General features: G+C 40.7%; 1 protein-coding gene across 9 annotated transcripts in view; it reads left to right on the top strand.

Moving 5' to 3' along the window:
- Prdm2 (PR/SET domain 2) overlaps positions 1-20,652 on the top strand; it is a 118,272-nt gene that overhangs the window by 42,283 nt on the left and 55,337 nt on the right. For 8 of the 9 annotated variants that reach the window (XM_078025320.1, XM_078025322.1, XM_078025314.1 and 5 more), the window contains 2 exons: positions 924-1,076; positions 10,015-10,141. In XM_078025320.1, coding sequence (XP_077881446.1) covers positions 924-1,076; positions 10,015-10,141 — 280 coding nt within the window. Of the gene's footprint in view, positions 1-923; positions 1,077-10,014; positions 10,142-20,652 lie in introns of those variants that run through there. The other variant, XM_078025321.1, reaches the window with a different exon arrangement.

Raw genomic sequence — 20,652 nt, forward strand, 5'->3', positions numbered from 1 at the left:
CCAGCAGCTCAGGAGGCTGAGGCAGGAAGATCACAAGTTCAAAGCCAGCCTCAACAATATAGTGAGGCCCTGAGCAACTCAGTGAGAACCTGTCTCTAAATAAAATACAGAAAGGGGTGTTACTCAGTGGTTAAGTGCCCCTGGGTTCAATCCCTGGTATTCCACAAAAAATAAATAAATACAAGAAGGAATGTTAGCTAAACACTGGAAGCCTCTCTGGGAGGAATTGTCTAAGGGTCTTGCAAGGACTCTTCCTGTAAGAGTAGATTTAATGTGACTTCTCAGAGAAGGGCTGAGTTTTCAGTATGTTTTTGGAAGGCATTGATATTTCCTAGAGTGTGACCCATGGCACCTTAGTCCTGACAGGAGCCCTGGATAGAGTGGTAAGAGCTGGCTGAGTTTGCAGAGCATCATGCTCATCACCCTCATGACTGGTTCACAGCGTGTGTTTACTTCCTGAAGTCCCTGTCAGTCCTGCCAGAAAAAGACCCACTGACTTGGGTCACCCACAGGGCCAGGCCCCCCTGCTGGAGTGACAGAGCAACCCTGAGAGTATGGGGATTTGCCCTGCTCAGCACTCCTCAAGCTTCACAGTCCTAGTCACATTTTCAGGAATGTAGTTGTCACTTCCTTTATGCATGTATTTGCAAAGCTTTTGGTGATCATCAAGTATATTAGTTACATAGCTCCTTCTGTTTAGGGGAAAAAGTAAGCAAACCCAAATAAAAAAATAATGGGAATCACATGGTTTTGAGTTTCAGTTTTTACTTGGTATTTTTCTTTTCTCTGTCACTTACTTTGTTTCTGTGAAATGCTTTATAGAGTAGTTGTGTGTAATGAGGAAGACTTGTTTTAAACATTGAACATGAAGATACTTTTAAGTACTCCTATCTTAACAAAGGTTGTTTTCCCCCATTTCCAAGGTATATTACCCGAATTTGGGATGGATGTGCATCGATGCCACTGATCCGGAGAAGGGGAACTGGCTGCGATATGTGAACTGGGCTTGCTCAGGAGAGGAGCAAAATTTGTTTCCACTGGAAATCAACAGAGCCATTTACTATAAAACTTTAAAGGTAACAGTGTTGGAATAGTCTACTGCAAGTGACTCTGCATGTGTTTTCTAAATGTGGTCCTTAGCTGTGACTGACAATAACTATTTTTCTGACCTTGAAGGGACTATATTTGAAGTGGTTCATTTGTACACTCAAGGTCCTATGGTAAAGAAATGGTTGCCTCTACTTCATGTATGTCAGGGAACTTAACTAAACACGAAGATGGGATTGAGTAATCACATGCTGTGTCTTCCTGGATAAAGCGTGGGGCAGCTGCTCCCCTCCTCCCAGAACGCACGGGAACTGGCTGACTGGCAGATTTATTCCACCGTAAGAAGCCATCAATAGTTGTGGTGATGCTGGGTTCAAAGTCTTCATATGTTCATAGTCTTCAATGTAAATGAAACAATGAAGCCTTGGGTTGGCTTTTTCTTTCCTTCAGTTTTATTCAGAATAGAAATTACACAGAACATGTTTTTTTTTGGCACATTTTTATTGGGAGACATTAATCACTGAGGTAAGAAGGGGCAAGTCAGGTGTGCCACCAATGAGACTGCATCTCTTTCCTGGTTTTCACTGGTCATGGTCTTGGGGAAGACAGGTCTGCACGTCATGCATGGAATTGTTCCAAGATGGAAGGTGGAGGTTGTAGAGGCCGATGGTTGTTGCTTGTTTGGAATAGATGGCTTTGCTAAAGTTGCTGTAAGGAAAGCTTGTTTTTATTCACTTGCTTCCATTAAATATAGACTGAGGGAAGTCCATAAAAATAATTGTATCTATGGAGTTGATAAGTCTTGATGAGCAAACACTGAAGGTACAGGCCAGCTTTGCAGGTTGAGTTTTGTCACTGGGGACAGCGCTAGGCCATTAAGCAGGTAACTGTTCAATTTTTTTTCTGCTACATTTTTTCCTGACATTGCTACCCAGTTGGAGGGCCCGTTACTTCATTTACACCCATGGCCTTGCATTTAGCCCTTGTAGGAATTGTATGTGTGTGTTACTTTCTCATATGTGACTTCTGAAATCTTGCTTCCTGTTTTCTTTCTGCTGAATTATAGCAGCATGCTTTTCTGGTAGGTATTACTGCAGTTTTGTTCCACCGGATTTGAAATTGGATTCTAAATGTGATTCAAGAATTCATTCTGTTTCACAGATTTACCTAAGTGAGAGATACCTGGTTGAATCTGTGAGGTGGAATCTTGGTGGAGATGGAACGCAGGCCAGGAGGTGACTGTGCGTCAGTCAGTCAAGGCCGTGGGAATGAGGTTCTGAAGGAGCACGAGCCCTAGGAGGTAGACGACCCTGCAGTTACTTCTTTAGGCTTCAAACTAAAGTCTGTTCTCTTCAAGAGCAGACCTGCAGCGACATTAGACTGCAGGGACGTTGAGAAGCCACACAGGACAGTGGGTGGGAGGGTGAACTCCGAGGCCACACTGCCTGGGCACGGCGAGCCAGGGTGCCCTAGCCCTGTGGCCTTCCCTTGTCCGTTCGTGGTGCCCTAGCTCATTTCTGGTCAGATACAGGTCACAGAGCTGTGGTGATGAGCACCTGAGTGAACATGGATAGAGCTGGAGCACCCAGTAACTAAGGGCTGTTAATGACAGCTGTCGTTTTTGCTGAGGTGATGTTGTGTGTGCCAGGAGTGGGAATTCTAGAGCAAACCACTTAGTGAGCAAATGTTGGCTTCTGGACGTGTGGCATGTGGTGTTCCTTCATTCGTCTTAGTTTTCTCACTCGTCAAGATGGAGGCAGTAGTATAGGTTGAGTATTCCTTGTCTGAAATGTTTGGGATTAACAGTGTTTTGAATTTCAGATATTTTTGAATTTTGGAGTATCTGTATATATCTGCATAACCTTGGGATGGGACCCCCGTTTTCATGCTTCTAAACGTAAAATTCGTTTGTTTCATACACATATACACATAAACAGAAGGTGGTTTTATACAATATTTTTAGTGTGCTTGCCTTTTGACTATGACCTGTCACATGAGGTGTCAGGTGTGGAATTTTCCACTTGTGGTATCATGATGGCACCCTAAAAGATTCCCTTTTGGGAGCATTTTGGATTTCAGAGTTTTGGATTAGGGATACTCAACCTGCAATACTAATTCATATACCTGTTGTAAAGATGAAGCAATCCAATACGTAGTAGCTTAGGCCAAAATAATTACTCAGAATGTGAAGTAACTAGTTGTGCTACTATCATTTTTACCTAAATTTGTTGGAAATAACACAGTTCTGATCTTTGCAGACCTCCCCCAGTCCTGACCTTTGATATTTACTCAAGTGTTCATGAGGCCTTTCAGATTCCTTACTGGTGATCGTCTAACTGTATTCTTCTGGATTAAGCATTCTGTGGGGTAGGTGTTGTGAATGAATTACGTGTGATGTTTTATGGGCTTTGTATTACCTTCTCATCTTATTCTACCCAGATAATTGGGAAATCTCAACACTAGTTTTGTGGTACTTTGATTAAAAATTATTCAAAGTTAACAAGCCTATTATCCATTTATTCATCTACTTAGTAGTTTGACAGATACTGAGTGTGCACTGCAGACGGGTACTCTTCTAGGGTAGTGGGCAGAACAGACAAGGTCCTAGTGTCAGAGAACTTCCATTTTATGGGGGAGGAAGCAGATAAACAAGTAATTAAGTCGATAGAATCATTCCAGATCGAAGCAAGTGCTCTGAGGACAGTCAGATGCCGTGGAGGACTATGTAGGGAGAGGCTGATTGGCTTCTGGACGAGGGAAGACTTCCTGAGAAAGACATTGAATTCCTTCCCTGGTTAGAAAGGAAACAGCCATGCAAAGATCTGGAGGAGAGGGATCCAGGAAGAGGGGCTGGTAGAAGCAAAGGGCCTTGAAGGAGGAATACACTAGTAGTTTTGTTTTTTGTTTTTGTGGGTTTTTTTTAGAGGAACAGAACAAAGGCTGATGTGACTGGAGGAAGGAGAGGAATAGTAGGAGGTGATGTGGGCAGGGGCCAGATCAGTTGGGGCCTCAAGACTCACAGGGAGAGAAGTATGAGTTTTAGTCTTAGGCTCAGTTCACTCGTTCAAGGTTTGAGGTTGAGATCTGATCCATGACTTTTTATAGATCATGTTGGGGAATGGATTTTGGGTGGATAAGTGTGTATGAATTTGGGTATTCCAACGATTCTGGAGCAGTTTTCTTATTTGATCTAGCATCAGGAATATTAGGGACCCTTGCTTCTTCCTAATTGGTCTGGTAAATTTCAGGTTTATATATGTCGATGTTTAGAAAAGAGAGAGTGCTTGATTTTATAAAGACTGCCTGAATCCAAAGGAAAAGTTGCAAGGGTTTCTTTAACAACAAAATACAGTACAATCATGCACCGCCATATGATAGGGGTTCCATAAGATTGCATCAGTCAGTGACATCACAGTGCCTGAGTTTGTGTGAGCATGCTCTGTGAGGTTTGTACCACAGTGGAATTGTGTGATGGCATATTTCTCAGAATGTATCTCATCCTTAAATGAAGCATAATTGTATGTAAAAAGGTTGGTTGGTCTTTCAACTTCATTTTTTTAAAATGTGGATTTGTACTTACAATGATAGAACTCTGTGTAAATCTTGAAAATTCTAAGGAGTGCAGAAATGAAAACAGCATAGTACAGAAGAAAACAATCCTTGATTTAAAATATATATATATATTTTAAAAAAATATGTATTCCCTTCTTCATAAGGGAATGCTGTGTAGCTGCTTTAATACAAAGTTGGGAAGTATATTGCTCCATAGTATAATAACATCTCAGTGGTTCAGACAGTTTTGAGAGCTATTCTGTAATCAGGTTGTTGTTTCTCTTGATGGAAGGGCTTCACCAGCCCAATAGCCTTTTAAACATTTTGTATTAGATTTGAGGTGCGGTAGGATTCTTGTGTTTTCATAGTGTGTGTTTTGCAGCAACAAGAGTAACTGGGGGTATGGCGTGCTCCCCCGTGAAGTAGCCAGTGCAGCAGGCAGTCTGCCCAGGCCTGGTGGAGGAGCCTTGGAGGCAGGCACTCTGATTCCTGTGATCCCCTGAAACTGTCAGCTTTCAACCAGGGTCCTGGTTACTCTGTTTGGGGGCGGAATATGTCAAGAACACAGTTGTCCTCACTCCTCCTTTCTGTGTTCTTGTTTTACTTTTGATTTTGTTTAACAATTAACTACTTCCTAGAATCCTAGGCATTTCAAATATTATTTAATACCACCATATTCAAAAATTTGTGACTTGTAACAAGAAGATAAATGAAGTATGTTTGGAATTTACTTTTGAAAAGTAAACACAACCCATTAGCTCATCAGGGTACCCAAAGGCATTTGTGATTATTAAATTAGATTTTTTGGTTTAGGTTTAACTGATTCACGGAAAAAGAAAAGTGAATCCAGTGCCTCACACAATATATTGATTCAAAGATAAGAAAGTGGCAGATTTTAGCCATTCTTGGGGGAGCCAAAGAAACAGTGGCTGGTTCTTATATTTTGAAGAATTCAGTCTATTTTGAAATTTGAACTATATAAACAAAATTCTGTGGAGAATGCAACAAAGTAACATTTGCTTGTTTTCTTTTTAGTTATTCGTGACAGAATATATTTTGATATACATACATGGAGTATAAATTTCCATTCTTGTGTTTGTGATATGGAGTTACGCTGGTTGTATGTTCATATATGAACATAAGAAAGTCATGTCTGATTCATCCTACTTTTGTCTTTCCTATTCCTCTTCCCCCTCCCTTCCCTTCCCTTCCCTTCCCTTCATTCCCCTTTGTCTAATCCAGTGAACTTCTATCCCCACCCCTCATTGTGAGTTAGCATCTGTGTATCAGAAGGAATATTTGGCCTTTGGTTTTTTGGAATTGACTTATTTCACTTATGGTAGTTTCCATTTACTGACAAATGCCATAATTTCATTCTTCTTTATGACTCAGTAATATTCCATTGTGTATATATATCACATTTTCTAAACTCATTCATCTGTTGAAGGGCACCTAGGTTGGTTCCATGGTTTAGCTATTGTGAATTGAGCTGCTATAAACATTGATGTGGCCGTGTCACTATAGTATGCTGATTTTAAATCCTTTGGGTATATGCCAAGGAGTGGGATAGATAACTGGATCACATGGTGGTTCCATTTCATGGTTTTTGAGGAATCTCCATACTGCTTTTCAGAGTGGTTGCATCAATTTGCAATCCAATCAGCAATGTATGAGTATATGCTTTTCCTCACATCCTCACTAACATTTGTCATTACTTGTATTTTTTTAATTAATTTTTTTTAGTTGTAGATGGACACAATACCTTTATTTTTACTTTATTTATCTTCTATTATCTTTTATTTATCTTCTTATGAGATGCTGAGGATTGAACCCAGTGCCTCACACATGCTAGGTAAGCGCTCTGCCACTGAGCCCCAGCTCTCATTACTCATATTCTTGATAATTGCCATTCTGACTAGAGTGAATGGAACGCCAGTGTAATTTTAATTTGCATTTCTCTAATTGCTAGAATTGTTGAACATTTTTTCATATATTTGTTGACCGATATTTCATATATTTGTTTCTTCTGATGAAGTGTCTGTTCAGTTCCTTTGCCCATTTATTGATTTTTCTGTGTTTTTTTTTTTTGTTTGTTTTTGTTTTTTTTTGTTGTTGTTGTTTTGTTAAGTTTTTTGAGTTCTTTATCTATCCTGGAGATTTTTTTTTTTTTTTTTTTTTTTTTTTTTGGTACCAGGTATTGAACTCAGGGGCACTTGGCCACTGAACCACATCCCCAGCTCTATTTTGTATTTTATTTAGAGACAGGGTCTCACTGAATTGCTTAACACCTCACTATTGCTGAGGCTGGCTTTGAACTCACAATCCTCCTGGCTCAGCCTCCTAAGCCACTGAGATTACGGGTGTGTGCCACCTCGCCTGGATCCATTTATTGATTTTACTTCTTGCGCTTTAGGAGTCTTGTTAAGGAAGTCAGTTCCTAAGCCGACATGATGAAGATTTGGGCCTACTTTTTCTTCTAGTGGGCAGGGTGTCTCTGGTCTAATTAATGCCTTGATTCACTTTGAGTTGAGTTTGGTCCTTGATTCACTTTGAGTTTTATGCAGGGTGAGAAGAGTTTAATTTCATTTTGTTATATGAATTTCCCAGTTTCCTCAGCACCATTTGTTGAAATGGGCTGTCTTTTCTTCAATGTATGTTTATGGCACCTTTGTCTAATATGATGTAACTGTATTTATGTGGGTTTGTCTCTGCGTCTTCTGTTTTGTACCATTGGTCTTCATGTCTTTTGGTGCCAATACCATGTTTTTGTTACTCTGTAGTATAACTTAAGGTCTGGTATTGTGATGCCTCCTGCTTTGCTTATCTCACTAAGGATTGCCCTGGCTATTCTGGGCCTCTTATTTTCCCAAATGAATTTCGTGACTGCTTTTTCTATTTCTATAAAGAATGTCATTGGAATTTTAATAGGGATTGCATTGAATCTATATAGTGCTTCTGGTAGTCTGGCCATTTTGACAGTATTAATTCTGCCTATTCAGGAATGTGGGAGATCTTCCCATCTTCCAGGGTTTTCTTCAATTTCTTTAGTGATCTATAATTTTCATTGTAGAGGTATTTCATCTCTTTTGTTAGATTGTCTCAAATGTTTTATTTTTTTGAGGCTATTGTGAATGGGATAGTTTTTCTAATTTCCCTTTCATTTCAGTTGATTCATCACTGATGTATTAGAATGCAATTTGATTTTTGGTTTTAATTTTATGTCCTGCTACTTTGCTGAATTCGTTTATAAGTTTTCTGGTGGAGTTTTTTGGGTTTTCTAAATATAGAATCATGTCTTTGGCAAATAGGGATAGTCTGAGTTCTTCTTTTCCTTTTATTATCCTGTTAATTTCTTTCTTCTGTCTAATTGCTCTGGCTAGACTTTCAAGGACTATGTTGAATAGAAATGGTGAAAGAGGGCATCCTTGTCTAGTTTTTAGAGGGAAGGTTTTCAATTTTTCTCCATTTAGAATGATGTTGGCTTTAGGTTTAAATATATAGCTTTTACAATGTTGAGGTATATTCCTGCTATCCCTGGCTTTTCTAGTGTTTTGAACATGAATGGCTGCTGTATTTTGTCATGCTTTTTCTGCATCTTTCGAGATAAGCATATGATTCTTTAAGTCTATTGATGTGATGAATTATGTTTATCAGTTTCTGTATATTGAACTAACCTTGCATTCCTGGGATGAATACCACTTGATTATGGTGCACTTTTTTAATAGTAACTTGTTTTTAAGGACTTTATCTATACTAGAAGTTATATTGGCATGAGGAGTTATTTGTTGACGTCTTAGATGGAATTTCCCTCCCCTTAAAAAAAGAAGACAAAGCAAAACAAAATACCTGGATTATTCTCTTACATAACCATAGTGCAGTGATCAAAATCAGGAAGCTAGCATTGAGACAATATCTTAATCGGTCTGCCTGACTCAAATGTTGTCAACTGTTCTACTTGTTTTCATTGTAAGAATACTGTTGTATTTAGTTATCATATCAAGTTTCCTTAGCTTGGACAATACCTTAGTCTTTGCTAACTTTTCAGTTTCAAGGAGAAATGGCTATTTTATAGAATATCTTAGGTTTCATCATGATTAAATTCCATTTACGTCTTTTGGGCAGAAATCGTCCCAAAAGCAATGTCATGTTCTTTGTGTATCCTTCCAAGAGGCATGTGATATTCATTTGTCACATTAGGAAAACACAATTTTCCCCTGTAATTAATAGATATTTTGTTAGGAGATATTTTGAACCTATGCAAATTGTGCTACTCCTCAAACTTTCACCATTGGTGAGTCTTCCCTGAATCAGTTGTTACAGCGAAGATTGCCAAGGGGCAGTTTTCTGACTCTCTTTTCACCATGATTCCTTTTTCCTTTGTATGTATCTACTTGTTCATTCATTTATGCTAGTATCGAGTCATGAATTCTTATTTATCCAGTGGGTTTCAGATGGAATTTTACCTGCGTGGTTATTCTTGCGCCTTTTTGATCAGGTCAGTCCGTGAGAGAGAAACCAGGAAGCTCTGTTCCTCAGTTCTGTTAGAGGCTCCTCTCCGCTCAGCACCCCCGCGCCCCCAGGGTCTTGTAGGTGTAGTCTACTGGTGTGTCTTTGCTCTCCCAGTAACTCTGACCGTGAAGAATTCTGAGTTTTAGGAACATTATGCCTGGGTGGTGTTTGTAGGCATTCCTTCTGTTTAAAAGTCCTAATGCCCTTTCGCCGGCCCGAGGAGAGCGGCGCGGGGTCCTGCGCTGCCTCCTCTTAGCTTTCCGCGGGGCAGGGGTAGACGTGCCGCGCGACACCAGGCTTCGCTTGCTTTTGGAATCAGAATCTTGTGCTTGTTAATTGTGCTTTAAATTTCTCATTCACTCGGATTTTGTGCGGAAAGAGGTTCCGTGTTGTGTCTTCTCTTCGCGTGGGGATTCGGGGACTGGAGCAGTAAGACGTGGAAGCGCCTGGGGATTGAGAGCCTCCGCGATCCGCGGCGGGTCTATCCTCCATCCTGCCTGTGGCACTGGGCCCTGGGCTTCTCTCACCTGCGGAGCCCCTTGCGCGTGACCGAGAGAGCCTCCTCTTGGCAGGGCGCGTGGCCGTAAACTCCTCCTCGGTAGGAGCCCCGCGCGCGCGGCCACGATCGCCTCCCAGCGTAGGGAACTCTGCGCGCGGCCGTGTATAGACTCCTCCTCCCGGCCGTGCCCCTTCCTCGCGCGCGGCCGTGAGCTCCTCCTCCCGGAAGCGCCCCCTCCTTCGTGGAGCCACCTCCCCCGCCCCACCTCAGCGCGCGCGGCCGGTGGCGCGCCCGCCCGACAGCTGTTTGCCGTCGGCGTGCCGCTCCCGCCCGCCGCGGCGTTGCCCCGCCTCTGCCAACAACCTCTTCTCTGATTGGCCCGGCTCTTGTCTCTTCTCTTCCCACAGCCAATCGCGCCGGGCGAGGAGCTCCTGGTCTGGTACAATGGGGAAGACAACCCCGAGATAGCAGCTGCGATTGAGGAAGAGCGAGCCAGCGCCCGGAGCAAGCGGAGCTCCCCCAAGAGCCGGAAAGGTAGGACCTGCGGGCCGGCCGGCCGGCTGGCTGCCCTCGCCCGGCCCGCAAGCAGCAGCCGTCTCGCTGCCGCCGGCCGGGTCGCGGGTTGGATCGCGGGCCGGGCGCGGCGCCCGCGGTGTCTTGGTGACCTTTTTCGGACTCGGCCCGGCCGGCCCGCGATCACCGCCGGCCCCGCTGCTGAATCACTGCGGCTGCCGCTCGGGCTGTTTGCTAACTTGTGCCTGAGCGCTCGCGCGGCGAAAGTGCGCGGCGCGGCCGGGTGCGGGCTCTGCCCAGCGGACGTCAGAGCCGGGCCGCGCCGCGCTCGACGGGCGGCCTCCGCCTTCCGGCCGCGGCTGACAGCCCGCTCCGCGGACAGCGGAGAGACCGGGAGGAGACAGCGAGGGGGGAGGGAAGCGCCGGCCGGGAGGGGAGAGGCCGGGCCCGGGCCCGGAGGGCAGGGACTCCCCGAAGGATGCTGCGGGCGGCGTGCAAGTTGGGGGGGGGCAGCTGCTGCTTTGTCGTTTTGAGTCACTTCTCATAGTTTTATGATTTATGATGTTTTTGAACAAAAGGTAAATTGTAGTCGCATTTACAAAGGAGGGTTAAATTTCTGGGTAGGAAAATAGTTTGGTCGGCTATATCATATTTCCAGCTGGCATGCTGATACGTTGTTGGAATTTTTTTTTTTAATGAAGAATTTTAGTGTGAATTTGGGAGTCTTTTATAGAGCCCAGTTTGAATATGTGCCAAGGCACGGTCTGGTAGTTTTTTGTTTTTGTTTTTGTTTATTTTTTAAAATTAATACAAGTACATTATTATTATTATCCTATCTTAGGTCTTCAGTAACTTTTTGTAATTATCCCAACAAATGAGTCTGTTCTTTGTCCAGAACATTTCAAAGTATGTTGTGGAAGTTCAGCTGTAAATAAAAGCATAAAGTACTTGCTTTCGGAAGATTTTAAAATTAATATTTAAAAAATGTAGGCAAGAAGACCATTCTGATTTTTCAATTACTCATTCTTTGTATTTCGTCGCATAATGGAAACATAACTAATTCCCTAAGGGCTGGCTAGTTGGTGGGCCTTGTGCTGACTACACTGAAGGTCATTAAATACTTTGATTCTGAATCAGATGATCAGAGTTTAGAAAATTCCAGGTCTTATTTTAATTGTTTTAGCCATGTATTGGAATTTTTTTGATATTAAGCTTAGTGCTTGATTGTTGGCAAACTCTTCACAAAATTTTACTTGCTCCTTTATTTAGTATGTATTTTATTTATAATTTATGTTATCAGCCTTTCCACAAGAGTTGTGATTTGTGTGGGCTGGAGATTGGGAAGTGGGGACTCATTACTGTGCTACTAAACATATTTATGTATTTAAACATTTTTAGCTTAATAGCAACCTCACCCTAGGGCTTTTCTGTTTGGCATAGTTTATGCATTTTCAGAATGTATTTCACTATTTTGCTTTCTTATTTATCTTTTATTGTTGTGTCCATTTAATTGGATATAGAGGAAAAACCTGAGTGTAAACTGTTTGTTTTATTAGTTGATAGATGAATTTATATATTTCATGCCTAGATTGTTGTTTTTCATATTGAGCTAAATAGTTGGTATTTTTTCTTATCCCATTATTGTTCACATAACTATTGTGAGAAGCATATAACCCACTGAATCCTAAGTTTTAATTAAAGGACTAGCATGAAGCTCAGGCTTGGAACGTACCATCTGCTTTGGACAGCTTACTCATAAAAGAGGTCTAGTTGCTGTCTGTGACCTAAAAGTTTGGAGAGTTTAAATAATGAGTCAAACCTTTTTTTATTTTTAAATTAAATACTCTGAAAGCTAATTTATAGCTTGCAAAGACCTGAAATGGAGAGCTTTTTATATTAACTCAGTTCTATTTAGGCCTATGTGTGACCTCAGACATTTAAATAATATCTTTTCAGGCAGTGATGTCAGAGAGTGAATCAGTGCAAATTTTACTCAGAGATAATGTTACCTTAGTATTTCTGAAAGCCAGATGTTGAAGACATACAGCTGACAGGAAGATTGACATTGGGTCTAACCTCATTTTGGTTATGAGAAAGGCAGAGAGAAACAAAGGGCTGAATTCTTCTTCCTAGTTCTGGACCTTGGCTACTTTGCATGACAGCTGCTGTGCCTACAGCTGTGCATGGCATGTGGGCCTTTCAGAAGTCATCAGATTTCTGGTGGATGGTAAGGCCTGTTTGGGCAGTTGAAAAGCCCTAATGCCTTTACACACACAAACTGGCTCCTTCTCTCTCCTCTCTCACATTCAACTAATGTTTATTAAGTCCCTGCCATGTGCCAGGCACTCGGTTAGGTTGCATAGTACACTGATCAAAAAGGCAGCTTCCCTTGGTGCCTACAGTCTAGGCTGGTGGGGGGACAGTAGCACATCACTAAGTCACTGATGAGCGCCTAGATGGTTGGTTGACAGGTAGTAGGCCCTCAATAAATATTCCTTGATTGTCAAATAAAGACTCATACAAACATTGTGTAGAGAAGGAAGGAACACAGTGCTGTGAGAACACAGTTGATATTGTCTCTGACCAAAGAGCATGCAGTTCTGCCATGGGCTACAGATGTACATACACCAGGCATTTTTGACTTGGATTTATTTTGGATTCTCAGCTTCACATTTCTGTTTGACTTTATTCATGTCTGAGTAGCCCTGTAAGGTTAAATGTGATAAGTTTCTTGTCAGGGAGGGGGTGGTGTTGGGGTTCAGGCTTTTTAAGTGTGAACCATAGAAAGATTATGATCTATAAAGTAGTATAGTAAAGGCCACATTTACAAGTTTCTGTCATCTTCTTGATCTGTCCTGCTCCTATTTATGACTATAAGAAATGAGAGGTTAAATTTGCCTGTTAGTAACAAGCCAGGGCTCTTGGTGCACACACTTATGAAGTGCAGTGGCGTGTGTTGCCTGCTCTCGCTTGGCTGTGTGAGATCCGTACGTGATAGAAGTCCTTCTGTCTGGAAGAAATAACCGTAGCTTTCCACAGATGGGTTTGATGGAAGAAATAGAAATGTGGACACTAGATTTCTATTAGGTGTGGTACAGTTCTCCCCAGGGCTTAAAAATGGATGTCAGAATAGTGACGTTACTTACTTACACTATCTAACCTTACAAGGCTGTCCTCAAGGGCTTGCGAGGTAGTGGAAGGGAATGAACTTTGTGAAGCATGTGGGGTCTTGGTAACTGTAAATGCCATGTCTCAGGGGGGCTGGCATGCTTTTTGCCAAGAAACTACTCAGTTTGCAACTCCTTTAATCTGTGAGTATTTATGAACCATAAGTACCAGGTCTCTTCTCCATGGTCTTCCCCATGCTGGAACTGGACCTGGCTCTGCTGACCCTCCCCTCCTAGAGGCCAGTTCTCATCTACTGACCTCACTGTTCCTAGCAAATTAGAAGGAAAGAAGTGTTTTTAATTGTGCAAGAAGTTTTGTACTTGATAGGCCTAATGGTGAAAAAGACAGTTCATTGCTAGTTTTGTTATAAACTTGTCTTCTTCACTATTGGGCTTTCAGGTGTAGTTCCTTAAGATCACTTAAAAGGGTCATATAACCCTTCATAAAAACCTTAAATAGCCCTGAGCGTATCAACAGTGACTTTTAGTTACTATAAAGCACTAAATTAAGATTAGCTTAAAAAGAAAATATTTCATTTGTCTGTAAAGTAGAGTAGTTCAAATGAAAAACCTTGATACTGTGAAGTCACTCGGGTATTTTGAAATTGCATGTATTTGAAATCCTTGCTCAAAGGTGCTGAATAATCGAAGCCTCTAAAGGAGACCTGTAGTGAGTCTAGGAAGGTAAAAACTCCGTATGCAAAGAGAACTTAGTCCCAGGTAGCCTAAAAAGAAATTGCTAGTCTAGAGCATAGGCGGTAAGGATTGGTGACACTCAGAAGAGAAAAAAGGCATTTGGGGCGGGATTGCCCAGGGAGGCCTCCTTTAGAAAGGGTGATGGGATGGGGATGTGCAGAGGAGGCTGGGTGCTGTGAGTAGTCAGAGAAGTTGAGGTGTCTGCAGGTCCATCCAGCTCCTTAACAGGTCTTGGTCAGGCTTGTGTCAGGTGCAATTCTGGGTGTGGAATCACAGCAGAAGACCCAAATGAGGGGATCACAGGCCACAGGTGAGCGAGACACTTAGTAATGTCATCACCAGGGGTAGAGATTGAGTAAGCTGCAGTGCAGCTGTTGATGGGAAATCGGGAGCCTTTCTGTTGCTATGATATAAAGGACATAGGAAGTTCTAGAGTCTGAGGGCTCCAGGAACAAGTCCAGCTTGGTGTTCTAATAGCATTTCTGCTCATGTAGAAACCCACATGAGTGTTTTGAATTATAAAACTCAATTATAATTCAAATTTTTCTGCCAAGTACCATATAAGTGGCTGGGTTGGTAGGGAAGGTTGAGAGATGGCTGTATCCAGCACTAGACACCTGCAGTGTGGAGCTGTGTCATTGTAACCAAGTGCAGTTTATACTTGGGGTTGTGGTTCATGTGTCTCAACAGGAATCTTGGGGAGGGGAGTGATAAAAGGAGCTTCACAGGAAGGTTCTTGAGAGGGAAGGAGAGGAGGGGAAGAAGGAAAGAGCAACACATAAGTTATCCCTCAGAGGGTCATGGATGTCACAGGGAAGGAAATGCTGAACAACAGGTGGAAAACAGATGTGGAGGGAGGCTCTGAAGGTGACATGGAGCCTCCTGGCAGAGGTGTGTGTACCCCACAGAGTACTGAGTGCTCCATGAGTATTCTTACTAGCCCTGTGTTTGTGAGGTGGTTCCTACCAGCTCTAGATGAAGACTGGGCCCTTCTCAAGGTTGTAGATCTTGTTCAGGATCACTCTGCCAAGGAATGTCAGAGTCAGAACTGGCAGGGAGGAGTTCCATGCATATTCATATATGCAGTCTGCTTTTTGCTTACTTGTACACAGAGGGCAGAAAAAGGGACAGCACTGTTTAGCACTGTTTCTGCTTCAAGTCAGTGTTAGAGAATACACTTAATAAAAGCAGAGAACATTGAGCCTTCGTGGATTGGTCTGCTGATCTTCCCTAGCAGCTGGCAGCTCTGTTTCAGGATCCTTGACCAAAGCTGAGTGACAGTAGCATGGCTGTGGTGTCTGAGGATGATGGCAGATGGGTCCTGTAGCTCCACTCACTGACAAGACGTTCACTCATAGTTCTTGTTTGCAGGTGGAGCAGGTCTTGAGGCAGTTGGAAGTAGCTTTGTATCTGTGCTTACTTTATGCCTTGCAGATGTATCATGTTGGACCGAGGTGGGCTGTGTTCTCTGGAGTGGGTTCCCGCTAAAGCACTCACTGCTTTCTAGCTGAGTGGTGCAGAGCATTGGATTTCCTACCTCTGGTATCCGCCCATCAGGTTGATCTCTCTGCTGTTGTTGTGTGGGATATTTTTAAAAGTTTAATACAATTTTAATTAATTTTTCCAATAGTAGGAGTTAGACTTTTGTTGTTATTTTCTTAAAATTTCTAATTTTATTTCTGCTCTCATTGAATTTCTCTAGCTAAAAGATTGGTCGGTATTTTTGTTTTGTGTCTTTGATTATATATAGCCTTTTTAAATAAGGAAATTATGTTGATTAACTAATATTTCCCAAGGCATTTTTGCAGAATTTTCAACTATTTTAATGGATAAATTTGCAAAATCCTAATATATGCCACAATGAAAAACTGTTTAATAGATCATTATTGAGAGTATTAGGAACTGTGCTGCACGGTGTCTGTTCTTAGGTGGTTATACTGGTTTTCCTGTCCACTGTAAATGGAAAGGTGAGACTTGTGTAATGCAGAAAAAGGTTTAATTATGGTTAGGTTTTCTAAAAGGTAAAAGAATAATAAGACTTGTATAATGAGCTCAAAATAGTTGGTTTCTAAAAAAATACTAGTAATTGACAGTAAAACAACAACAATTTGTTGTTCTTTCCTTGAATATAAACTCCAGGGTTTTTTTCCTAAATTACATACTTTTTATTGTTTTAAAAATTCCTGCAGTGTTTCCTTGTCCTCAGCAGTTTCACGTTCCACCTTACAGATGTCTCTTATAGTAGGTGGACTTAATATTACTCTGAGCAGTACAGAGGGGAGGGTGTGGTTTTACATTTAAAGTCACCTCTAAAGAGAAGGAATTGGGTGAATACCCCAACAACACCAGTTTGGAGGTTAAACTTGAGTAGGCACTCCGGCAAAGGCTGAGTGGAGAACTGAGAGTTGCAGTTTCAGATAGCCTGGCATGGCGCTCTGGAGGCATTCCCATTACCTGTTTATATGTCACATGCTGCCAGAAACAGTTCTAAGGTTTGATTTTATTCATGTTAATAGTTTAGAGGAGCTGTGACACAGAGAAGCAAGAGCCATTTGGGGGAAAAAAAATTAAATGTGTTTTCTCTAAGCAAAAAAGATAATACCAATCTTTTTTGCTTATTTTTCTCTTTACCACTTGTATTGAACTAGTTGCATTGATTGCAAGAGTTCTTGGTTGAATTCCTTTATTGGATGTATTTTTATATGGATGAATCTCATGATTTAACTCTTAATCTGCATATCATGCTGTTATGTACTGAATCACTACTTTGAACTGACGGTGACAATGATGGCAGTTACTCTGTTTTCTAGCCAACTGGTTTGGTGCTCCATATATGCCATCACTAATCTCCCCAGTAACTGCAAAGTAGGGACCATGGTTCTCCTTTGTAGAAGAGGGAATTCGCTCAGAGGGGTTACACACTTGCCCACTAAGTACTCTACCTTACTTGCCTACATCCAGTTTGATTCATAATAGTTCTGGGTAGGACAGTTATATAGCACAGCCTACGGTAGTAGCAGTGCTCATTGGCTTTACTAATTAGCTAGGGTGAATTTTCACTACTCACTATAGTGAAAATTGCCCACTTTGACCCTAAATCACATGGCGATGATTAACTGCTCTTTGGTGTAGGAAAGCTAAGTTATGATGAGAACTGATGCCTTTGGTTATTTTTGCTTTGGTTGTTTATGAATTGAATAGACATATCCCTTGGAGCACAAAGGAATAGGCAGTTTTTAAAAACACAAAACTACTTTTTTTTTTTTTTAAAAAATTATCTTTGTAGCTGATGTTAGTCTGGTGGTTTGTTTATTATTTATTTATTTATTTTTTAACTTTTTGTGAATATTTTCTTTCAGGGTTTTATAATATTGTGGCAGTTTTGAAACCACAATAACAGAGCAAGGCTTTGCTTTTGTTCCATCCCCTTTTCGGTGCTGATGGCACAGGGGTTGGAGTCCAGGACTGTAGGGCTGGCTCTTGTGTAGTTTGACTGAAGAGTTAGTTCAAGGAGCCATGATGTTTAGCTCTTCCTCTTTAGCACTGTTCTTCTTCTTTTTTTTTTTTTTAATATTTATTTTATAGTTTTTTTTTAGCGGACACAACATCTTTATTTGTATGTGGTGCTGAGGATTGAACCCAGCACCCCATGCATGCCAGGCAAGCATGCTACCGCTTGAGCCACATCCCCAGCCCTAGCACTGTTCTTCTGCAGAGAATGACTGGCTGTTCTGAAGGCTAAAATACAAATGTTGAAGTTTTCTTAAGCTGAATGTTACAGATCATGAGCATGCTTTCATTAACATAAATTCTAAACATTAATATAAAAACTGATTTAAGTCATGCCTGTTTCTGTTTCAGAATGTGACCCAAAGATGGAGACTTGAGGGTTTTGTTTGTTTATTTGCGGGGGATAGTTTTTTATATTTGTCTTGTCCCTTTAGGAGAGGGTCTTGTTTGCTGATGAAGCTGTTGCCTTCCTAACTGTTCAGCTCATTCCACTGGAAGAGTGTGAAAGGAAACCAGGAAGGGAGGAAGAAGTGCCCTGATCTTTCCTGTCCACTCTCAGATTTTCCTAAGGAGAGGCTGGGGTTTATTTCTTCTGTGTTTATCCCACATAGATTCTTTAGAATATATGTGCTTGCATAAAATTTTTTTAAAAATTTTGAATTGGGAATAAAATGTAATCAACTTTTTCTGCCTAAAACTTACTGAGAGTACTTGATTTGCTTGTTTCTTAAAAATTCAGTAAGTAGTTAACTTGCTTAGTTAACAAGCCATGGGTAGGCAAAGCAAAATTCTGTGTTTTTATTTTTAAAGTATTTTAAGCATTGCCTTTCTGTTCTACCCTTTTCTCCAAAACTTAGGAGGAAGTAATTTTGCTTAAATGTTTTTAAATATGTTGCTTAAGAGGTTAAAACTTGGTGCATATATTAAGAAGAAAATTCTGAGGAATTGTGAGGTAGGAGACTAGAAAATTCTCAGAGTTCTAAAGCATTAATTGTAGCTGTATTCTTATGTCTATGGTCATGATCTTGAAATTTCAAAGTATTTTTTGATGAAAGTTTTTTAATCATTAGCTGGTAGGTATAGTTATTTTAATTTTTTTTAAAATGTTACATATTGAAAGCTTACAGCATGTTTTTTTTATATACAAAGAATATTTGAATAGTTTTAGGCAAAAGATTTATCGTAATGAAATAACAATATTTTATTTGTTTGTTGTATAAAATACCATAGTTTCTAAAATGAGATTATGACATCTAAAATCCTTGCTAATCTGACACTTTCAATTTTATATGTTCTTATTAGTTTACTGTCTGAATGATTAAAAGCCAGTTTCGTCCCTAATGAATTAGCTGTGTCTTACCAGTTCTATAAAGTTGTAAAGGATTGTTTTGCTTGGGTTAAAAAGAAAAGCAATAAATATTGCTTAGGCTAAAATCTCCTCTTTTCCTCTGTTTAAGCTATAGTGATTAACAGTCTTTTTCTGCCTCTTGGTATAGTCTTTTGTAGCTTTCCTGAGACATCACATGCCACAAAAATGAAGGCAAACTGGTTTGTTCACTTGTGTTTAGATTCTCAAAACGGAATTATGTGTAGTGTTTGAAGCTGCACTTATAGTTTAAAATAAACAACCACATGACTTGGGGAAATGTCCTGATTTGGCTTCTCAGGTTCAATTTTCATTTTCTTGTCAGTTTGAGGCATAGAATATACCTATATGATTCCATTGGCTGTATTTTTGTTCTTAACCTATGGGATTATCAGACCCTGTTTCTCTGTAGAATAAAGTGACTACCGGCTTTAAGTGGAAGTCCTAGAGAAGAGGGTGAGCTTCACTGTCTCTCCCCGCCTTGTTCCTTTGCCTGAGGATGTTGGGTTGGTTTGAGGCTTCTGTTCATCCAGTCAGGTTATCCTGCTTTTGCTGTGCTGCAGTGGTGTAAGTCCCTGTTGTGATCTTTCCAGTATAGAACAGTCTTTTTGTCTGTTACAATGTAAGGAATTGTAAATTTGGTAGGATTAACACTGGAGCTCAAATTAAAAGTTTCCCTCTCACTGGCATCCGATGAATAAATAAAAAATAATAAAAAGGAGTATCCAACTATTAATAGTGGTAGTCTTGATTGAAATTTTTTGACAGAGGGTCTAAGATTTCAAATCCACTTGTCTGTGGGTATTTTATCAGTTGCTTAATTGTATAACACAGGAAGTATCTTTTCTGTGGAGCATAGTAGTGTTTGATACAAATTTTAGTATTAACTTGAATATCTATTTATAATTATCAGTTCATCAAAATTAGTAAATTCAGGAATTCAAGATAGAAAATATTACTACTATCTGTATACCAAAATAAATTTATGGTTATAGTAGGTATAGAAAACGTTAAGCAAATTCTAATCCTCTTAAATTTTAGAGAGATGGGAGTCCTTTAAATCTTATGTGTAGTTGGAATTGCCCTTCTTTCATATTACTTGCTAAATCATGTTAAAAAGGAAAATAAAATTTACCTTTTTTTTTTTTTTTTTTTTTTTGCTGAGTGGCAGTGTGCTACATGGGCTTCCCTGTTGCTTCCACATTGAGTACAAATGGATCAGTATTTCACAGGTGTATAACTTGTTTAAAATGAGCTTGAAATGGTGTGGGGGGGGGCGGTGGAAGAAAGAAGGCTAAGCTGGACCCAGAATGTGAGGAGATGTGTGTGTCCCAGAGCAAGGCGTTTGTTGTGGTGTGCTGGAGCAGAGCCTTGGAATTAGGAGGAGGCCAGATTTCAGTCCCACTTTACAGTTAGTAATGGTGTGACTTTGAATAGACGATTACATGTTCTGGTCTTTGGTTTACCTGTCTATAAAATGGGGATGAGACCTACCCTGTAGGTTGCTGTGAGCACTGTTAGCCTTTTAGGTACATTCATGGTATACTGACCTTTGTTTTATCATACTGTCATTGATAGGCTCTGGCAGAATTCATCCTATACATCTTATAGTAACTCTGCCCATCTTTTGGCTTATCAGTATGCTTCTAAACAAATGAAGAGTTTCAACATTTTCTAACATGTTCTTTTAAAAAATGCATGATTTGCTTTGATAATGTGGAATGAGTAGATTTCAAATGAAGAGTCAAGGGCTTATACACGTCATGACCCTGAGGAACTTCTCAGAGACCTGC

The sequence above is a fragment of the Ictidomys tridecemlineatus genome, chromosome 11, assembly GCF_052094955.1.
Source record: "Ictidomys tridecemlineatus isolate mIctTri1 chromosome 11, mIctTri1.hap1, whole genome shotgun sequence".
NCBI lineage: Eukaryota > Metazoa > Chordata > Mammalia > Rodentia > Sciuridae > Ictidomys > Ictidomys tridecemlineatus.